The sequence below is a fragment of the Liolophura sinensis genome, chromosome 6 (assembly GCF_032854445.1).
Source record: "Liolophura sinensis isolate JHLJ2023 chromosome 6, CUHK_Ljap_v2, whole genome shotgun sequence".
NCBI classification, from domain to species: Eukaryota; Metazoa; Mollusca; class Polyplacophora; order Chitonida; family Chitonidae; genus Liolophura; species Liolophura sinensis.
In genome coordinates, this window is record NC_088300.1 from 46,134,269 (window position 1) to 46,142,801 (window position 8,533).

The window sequence follows — 8,533 nt, forward strand, 5'->3', positions numbered from 1 at the left end:
ACTTTTCAACCACGAAATCACTGTTTTCAGTGGAATTTATGCATAAAATTAGTATGAAAATGATGCTAACGATTTGTTTCTGTCATTAAAGATCCAAGTTTCATAAAATTGTGAAAATTATTTCTCTATACCTCACAGTTATCTCATAATGTTTTAAAATACTAATTGCAGAGGTAGTTGAAGAATAAGGGTACATGTACATATATGGTTAAAGGTTTGGTCATTGTCAGCTGTTAGAAGTACTCTCTAAATACTTTCATTGCGTTAGTTTAAATCACAAATCGATTGGCTTCCCTGTTTCATTCTGTATAAAAACAGAATGATTTGATCAAATGAAAAGTGGAGATACACATGTAATTTGTCAGGTGTGTATGATGTGATATAATCTAATGATGTGGATATTGTCAGTCCAAATCAGATACATAAGGGTTTTAGGAAAAGATATACTGGAAAGGAAATACTTATTCCGATGTGCATGGTGTATAGATATGTGAAGTAAGAAGCAATGATGTGGATTGTGCTATGCCTACAACCATGCAAATTAGATCAGCAACAATTGGAGGAAAAGATATATGTAAGATATATGCCGTGTACAAATGTAGAACAACATCTAAAACATCTTGCATTCAAAACAAGCTGTGACCTCAGTTATCTTTTTTGGTTTGGGTGCTTAAACAAGGGATCAGTATTTTATTACATTGAGTAAATCACCGGTCATTGTGGGCATGGATTTTAGAAAATATGTTTTAGATATATTTTCAAGTTTTCTTTTATTTCAGGTGCACAGTATGATGACAAATCTCCAAAGCGTCCGCACACTCGAGTCAACAATCCCCCTGGTGGTAAATCTACAGGACTGTGGTGAGAAGGGGAGATAAGCTAGCATATGTATTCCAATTGGTATAATGAAAAAGGCAAAAGGCCATGAGCTTTTCACAACATTTTCATCTTTGTGCTTAAATGGCGCATTTTAGTTGTTGTGAAATAAGTATGCAGAAAAAAAGTATAAAAAAGATGCAAAGCGAGCTTGATGTGGAAAAAGTCTGTCAAATGTGTTGTTGACAAAGTTGGGGTAATTCAAATCACTAACCCAAAAGACCAGTTTCTGCTGTAAATCCAGCATGTTTGGTACAAAAATCTATAGCCTGTAGAAGTGAACTGTAGTAACTAGAGTGCAATCTTTGTATATAACAAGTAGCTATTTAATACATGTACCAGTATCATATATTGATGGAGCAGTTGTGTGGCTGATGAAAATTAAATGTGGAAGATATTGTCTAAGTCTAAATTTTATATGAATCATCTTGATTTTAAATGGTTGCCTATAAATATGATACCTATTCATCTGGTGCCTACTATAAATTGAGCAGGTGATTCGTGTCTGTATCGTGTTGCAGATTTCTTCAATAAGCAGTGGATACATATTAATTAAAGCCTTTGTAAGGTAGAATATTTCACTGGGTTTGATGGTAATGTAAGCAAATATCACAAGCCACAGTTCAGCAAGTTCAGGTTACAATCCATGAGACTGGAAATCCATGTCACAATCATTGGGATAGGAAACTGTGTTACACTACACAAGATGGAACATTGTGTTACAATCCATGGGACTGGAAATCCATGTTACAATCCATGGGACTGGAAATGCATGTTATAATCAATAACACTACTGTTACAATCATAAGGGAAACTTCTTCACATTTTAACTTCCACTTTTTCTCCAAAGATTTATTTATTTATTTGATTGGTGTTTTACGCTGTACTCAAGAATATTTCATTTATATGACGGCGGCCAGCATTATGGTGGGTGGAAACCGAGCAGAGCCCGACGGAAACCAGTGACCACCTGCAGGTTGCTGGCAGACCTTTCTCCAAAAAAGTTGTTAAATATACAAGTAACATGCATATATGGTACAGGAAGGATATAGTGTTTAGAGTCTGGGGAAGGGTTTAAACATTGGGTGTAGGAGAGAGGTTAGACATTGTCATTGTGCTTGCAATTAGATTTAAGCAGCTAGAGTCACCATCATCACTTTTTGTGTGCAATGTGTCTGATTTACTTTATTTCTCAGGACTTCATTATATTGTGACCATAATATTATGCATCTTTACCACACCATTTCTGATACGTAATGTTTGTTTTCTCTCTGTTTGCATTTGATTGTTTTCTTCGAAATATGAAGTGTATTGTTGTATTAGCAGCCCTAATTTAAAAAATCTAAGAAAGGCATAATTCCGGGGAAACAGAGCTGTAGTACACTGTTGCAGGTTATTCTTAAAAAGAGTTGAAACCTGGCTTTCTTTCATTTGGTGTTTTTCTTTGTTTTTGCATCTGTTTCATATTAGTTTCATGAATGAAGGATGTTTGTCTAAAGTAGTTACTCCATATTGCCTTTATGAAAAAAAAATTACAAAAATGCAAATACAGTATCTTTCACGTGATGAATTGTCAGTATAAATTATTTCTTGAAGCGAACGTCCTGTTGTGCACCATGTTTAAGCCTATGTCGTTTACGTGGCGGCAGGAGCAGTTGTAAGGCTCACAGACATGACGATTTCAGAGTGCGAGTGCAGCTACTTGTGTAATTAATAATAAAGTCCTGGCTTCAGTGTTATTCTGCCCTGTTTTATTCCCGTCTTTATTTGAAAGCATGTAATATGCACAACTTCTAATCACAAGGCACAGGTTCAATCCCAGATTTGGACATGGAATTCGCAGATTGACAGAAAGCGGTTGATGGATTTGTGTGACCATTTACACAGTCTTACAACCGGTATAACACACTTGGAAAAGTTTATCAGAAAACTGTCAAATGCCAGAAGATTTTCTTGTATAGTTAGGTTTCCTCCACCTATGAATCTGACTGCCATGGTACACGTGAAAAATTGTTGGATATAATGTTAAATAATATGAAAATAAAATGAAAAAAAAATCTGACATCTTGTGAAGACAAGTTGTCCACAAGAGTGTCCCTAGCTTGCAGTCATACATCAAATGTCTCAGATGTAAGTTTGTAAGCCATTTTGACGGTGCTTGTGTGACGGTCATTTGTGTAGCCCTACATTTCTTTATAAGTGCTTGTCTTACACCAACATGGTGTCTTTTATGTGATACATCGCACAAGTTGTCAACATTTACCATTGACCCGAACCTAGGGCACTCCTCCAATCATAAACCTGGTATGGCACATTGTTACTTGCCATTCAACTGCTTTGTCGCCAAGAAGCGAGTTCAATACCATTCTGATAAAATGAATTTTCCTGACTCTCCTACTTCCAATGTTCTCTGAGCCTTTATGGCAAGAGACGGTGAACAATGCATTCTTGTGTTGTTTAATATGAAATTCGCTGGACTGGGCATTTCAAAAACAAGGTGGATGTTGGCTCAACTTGTTTGATTCTAAAGATGAAACAGTTGAACTGCAGTTGAAAGATGCTTTATCGATGCTGGCTTTGACATGCCTACACCTTGGATGACTCTGGGAATTAGTGCATATCAAATACAAAGATGCGGCTGAGCTGTTACTCTTAAAGAAATTGTCAGCCAAGTGGTGGGCTCCATCAAGCTAGCTTGGGCTAGCATGTGGTGTGACTCTCCAGACACTTCTTAACTGGAAAACAAGATGATAAGGCTCGCATGAATGGGACACATTATGGCAAAACTTTAGCTCAATGCATAGCCAACTGAAATCGTGAATTTGGTAATTTACCATAATGAATATAATCACAGAGCATCAGCGATGGAACATCCCCCATATATCATTGTGCTTTATATGCATGTAAAATTTCAGGTCAATACATACAATACTTTTCAAGATACCAACCCTAACAGTTTGTTTATAAACATTGATTCTTATACACAATACACATCAGAAATGCAGTAATTTAGCGTATTTAATATGCACACACTGAAATGACGATGGAATATTGTTTATTATTGATTCATATACACAACACACTAAGTCAGGAATGCAGTAATTTACAGTACTTAATATGTACACGCAGAATCAATGATCAAGTATCCCCTTCATGCTATCCTGCTGTATATGTGTGCAAATTCTGAGCTCAATACGCAGTACTTTTTGAGAAACCATGCCTAACACTTTGTTTAACATTGATACTTATGCGTAACACACTAAGTCAGTAATTCACGGTAATTCATATGTACACACCGAATCAACAATGGAGTATCCCTCTCATGCTATCCTGCTCTATATGTGTGCAAATACTGAACTCAATACATGCCGTACTTTTTGAGAAACCACCCCTAACACTTTAACATTGATACTTATGCGTAACACACTAAGTCAGTAATTCACGGTAATTCATATGTACACACCGAATCAACAATGGGGTATCCCTCTCATACTATCCTGCTCTATATGTGTGCAAATACTGAAATCAATACATGTCGTACTTTTTGAGAAACCACCCCTAACACTTTAACATTGATACTTATGCGTAACACACTAAGTCAGTAATTCACGGTAATTCATATGTACACACCGAATCAACAATGGAGTATCCCTCTCATGCTATCCTGCTCTATATGTGTGCAAATACTGAACTCAATACATGCCGTACTTTTTGAGAAACCACCCCTAACACTTTAACATTGATACTTATGCGTAACACACTAAGTCAGTAATTCACGGTAATTCATATGTACACACCGAATCAACAATGGAGTATCCCTCTCATGCTATCCTGCTCTATATGTGTGCAAATACTGAAATCAATACATGCCGTACTTTTTGAGAAACCACCCCTAACACTTTAACATTGATACTTATGCACAACACACTAAGTCAGTAATTCACGGTAATTCATATGTACACACCGAATCAACAATGGAGTATCCCTCTCATGCTATCCTGCTCTATATGTGTGCAAATACTGAACTCAATACTTTTACTGATGAGCTAACAAGGACACACTCGACCACTATCATTAAGGGAAACAAATCGGCCCAAGGTGGAAATTCCTTGCTTTGAAGCTGTATTCTTATTTCGGATGGTCATAATTAGTCAGTGAAAGTTGTTAGATTTAATACACTTAACACTAATGACATTTGTTAGAATAAAGATAGATGAGATGTGATCAGAAAAATGTATTTCATCAACATTGCCCTGCCAAATTTCTTAAACACACAAAGCTATTAACATTCATCATGCAATGTCGAGTACATTTGTGAAACATATCTCTGACTGGCTCTGCTTGTCGTGTCAAATTCTGTACCATGGAAGGTGCAAACATCATATGCTCGAGGGTTATGCTAATTTCCTTCTACTGTAGAAATGAAAAAGTATTCACAGTATAGGTGAAACATTCTATAGTCAAGCATAAACCAGAGCCATAAGAAAATGCTATTCTGTCAGTAGATCCCTGCCACAATATTAAACGCCTGGTGACTTCGAGATGTAATTACCAGTAGTAGTGCACTGACACATGTACATGTGTATTATGTAAAGATACAGGATACCTGAAAGAGAAGACTGGTTTTAACAAGAATTTAGAGATATGGCCACAATATGAGAATAAATTTTGAGTCCTATTTTATACTTTCCAATACCCCCTTTCTTTTATGAATAGTTTGCGTCAATGGTTGGAAATGTTCAGAAATGACGCTATCAATGAACACACTGGGAACTGGGATCAGATTAGCGCCCCCCAATTCAAGCTCTCCCCTTAACAAAGTTGTTTTGATGGCTATCACCATTGACATCGCCAAAGCAGGCTACTTAATTTCTCAACTGATCACTGGGGCCTTACAAAAAACATAGTTTAAACATCTTTTTGCGCCTAAAAAAAAGAAAGCTGATAAATGTTTTTTGTACTTTCACATTTTAGGCCACCTCATACACTCTGTACTAAGAAATAAAACCAAAATTTCATGCATCCTATAAAAAATGTCATGTTCTAACATGTGCTTTCGTTCGTGAGGTGTCTGGAAAACCTTTTGACGACGAAATCTTATTAATTTCATGTAGAAGTTAAAACAGGATAGGTCTAACCATATGTTGGCCACTATTATCTCTTAGACATCAGTACCTGTATGTGAGGTGCACAAAAAAAAAAACAACCAAGTCAAAAATGCTCATCACTCCTTTCTTTTTAAGAGTATATTTCAACATTAATCTCAAATTTTATATAGGTATGATGATAATAAATAATAACTTTTCTAATAGATCAACTGATGGAAGTGTGTCTGGCCATCACATCTACTAGCTACCCTACCTCATCTAATTTTGGGAACCTGGTCTACATTTTAGCCAATATATATGTAATTGTAGGAGGAATATTGAGTGTCTTTTTTCTCACATGGGTAGGCCATCTAATAACAACATACTTATACCTTTACTTTTCCAAAAGGCTGGAAAAGAAATGTAATATTCCACTTTCAACACTACTTATATCTGTCCCAAAAATTAGAAGACTTATGGTATGCATGTATAAAGTTATGATTACAATGCAAAGCCATGAATATTTTGGGTGCCCAACTGATTTTAGCATATGTACTTAACAGCTCTCATACATTTATATACAGATGTTTATGTGTCCCTGAATATTTACAAATGGTAACCGTATTAACAATTTGTATCCATGCCATTGAACACCGAGTGTTGGCACATTTTATGACCTTTAAAAGCATTTTCTCGAGGAAATTAAATAAATTTATGTGGCAATCAAATGGAACAAGTGAATCCACCATATATTTTCTGTATTCATACATCATATTGTTTATGGTATTTAACAGAGAAATAAACAACCCAAAAAATTCAGAATGATAAAATGAAGCTTAAAAAATGTTGTGATAATGCTCTAATTCCATCAAAACTGTATCCTGACGAAGATCGTCTGAATTTTTAGACAAATGGATAAATCTCCAACAGCTGACACAAGCCAAGGATAGGAGTCCAACACAGATAGCGAAGATCCATCGATTTCCATGCTGAAATACATCTTCATGGAGAAGCATTAAAACAATGCAGGCTATTATGCTGATAGGAACACGAAACCAGTTCATGATAACCGATCTGTGGGTTTCAGGTAAGACGCGACTCCGCAGGAACCCCATGGCTGGAAAGTACATGCCTACTGCTAACTCCAGGAGCAAGTACGCCCCAAACGACATGTTGAAGCTCTGTTTATCTGGGTGAACAGAGATGACCAGAATCACATTGGCCACGAGAGCGATAGCAGTAGACACCAGCAGCAAGTTCTGCACTGCAAAGTGATACATGGACAGAATCTGGAACACAGCTGAACCAATCAAAATACACACCATGAAGCAGGAAAAGACAATTCCAAGAGGAGGCATACCAGGCTCCAAAATAGGTGTCCATAAAAAGATGGTCACATATATGACACTTTCAAACAAAGCTTCTATGACACCTATCACAAAGATACGTTCACTTTTGCCAATATTAGAAAGTCCTGCAATACAGAGTTTGGAGAATTTAGTTTTATGGCCACTGTAATTCTCATTCCAGTGACTGTAGATTACTATCCCCACAAATATCAAAAATGGCACAGCCATCATGTAAGGAGCGACTGGTCCGAGTCCAAACCATTCAGACGCCAGACTAGATGTCAATCCAGCCACAGTAGCCAGAACTCCGTTCCACATGGAAGCTTTGGTAAAGGTCACTGCGATCCACTCTTTGGGGAAGTCATGGGTTTCCACGTGTTCATGAACATACCAAGCCTCAAAGGCAGAAAACAGCACAGAGGTGGCCATCCCTCCCAGTAGTCGCCCGATGAGAAGAATGCCATAGCTTCTGGACAGTTTCAGAAAGCAAGACACCGAATAAAGCACAGTGAATGCTATGCACAGCTTCTTACGTCCAAATTTATCTGCGGCCACAGGTGCCCATGTGCCCAAAAGAACTGTGGAAGCAAACCCAAACACGTACAGAGTAGCAATTTGATCTTCTTGGAATCCATAGTAGCTGTAGAGTTTGTAAAGGTATGGGCCTTGCAGCCAGTCAGCAAACATGGCCATCAGATACACCACAAAGTACCCTCTCTGGAACTTGAGAAACTGGGGGTTGTTTCCAACCTGGGCTTCCTGTCGATTCCTTCTTGCCCATAGCTGTAGAGCCACAGCGATCCCTGTTAATACCCCAAGGGTAATATATGTTAGGATTAACATTATGGGACTTCAACAGCTTTATCCTGGGTCAGGATTTGTTTCTGGTAAATTCCTTTTCATGCATTACACCCTCATGGCCTCAACTTTACCTGAAATGAAAATATTAAAATAAAAAATAAGGTACATGTCTAATAACAAACAAAAAGACATAAATCCATCTATTTCAATATGTAAAAATGTATTCTTCGCAAACCAAGGCAACCCATAAGGAATAGGTGTCGTGTGAGATTTTTATTTTGTGATCAAAATGAAAGTGCTGTATAACACACAAGCACTCCGCCAATAAGAAAATTTTTTTTCACCATTGTTCACGATTTCATCAACTTGTTTTCTAAGGGCAAAAAAAATCTCAAAAAAATTTTAAAAAAACCCATGTTA

The 8,533-nt window shown here is 37.1% G+C and overlaps 2 protein-coding genes across 8 annotated transcripts in view; one reads left to right on the top strand and one right to left on the bottom strand.

Annotated features, from left to right (window-relative positions):
• The window catches only part of LOC135466489 (dihydropyrimidinase-like), a 55,137-nt gene extending 52,522 nt beyond the window's left edge, over positions 1-2,615 (top strand). For all 7 annotated transcript variants that reach the window (XM_064743993.1, XM_064743995.1, XM_064743996.1 and 4 more), the window contains one exon: positions 780-2,615. In XM_064743993.1, coding sequence (XP_064600063.1) covers positions 780-865 — 86 coding nt within the window. In that variant the 3' untranslated portion in view covers positions 866-2,615. The remainder of the gene's footprint in view (positions 1-779) is intronic.
• Positions 2,616-3,755: 1,140 nt separating this feature from the next.
• LOC135467759 (molybdate-anion transporter-like) lies at positions 3,756-8,240 on the bottom strand. Its single transcript, XM_064745597.1, has one exon. It carries the CDS (start codon positions 8,153-8,155, stop codon positions 6,800-6,802), a length of 1,356 nt encoding a protein of 451 aa, XP_064601667.1. The 5' UTR covers positions 8,156-8,240; the 3' UTR covers positions 3,756-6,799.
• Between the last annotated feature and the right edge of the window lie 293 nt (positions 8,241-8,533).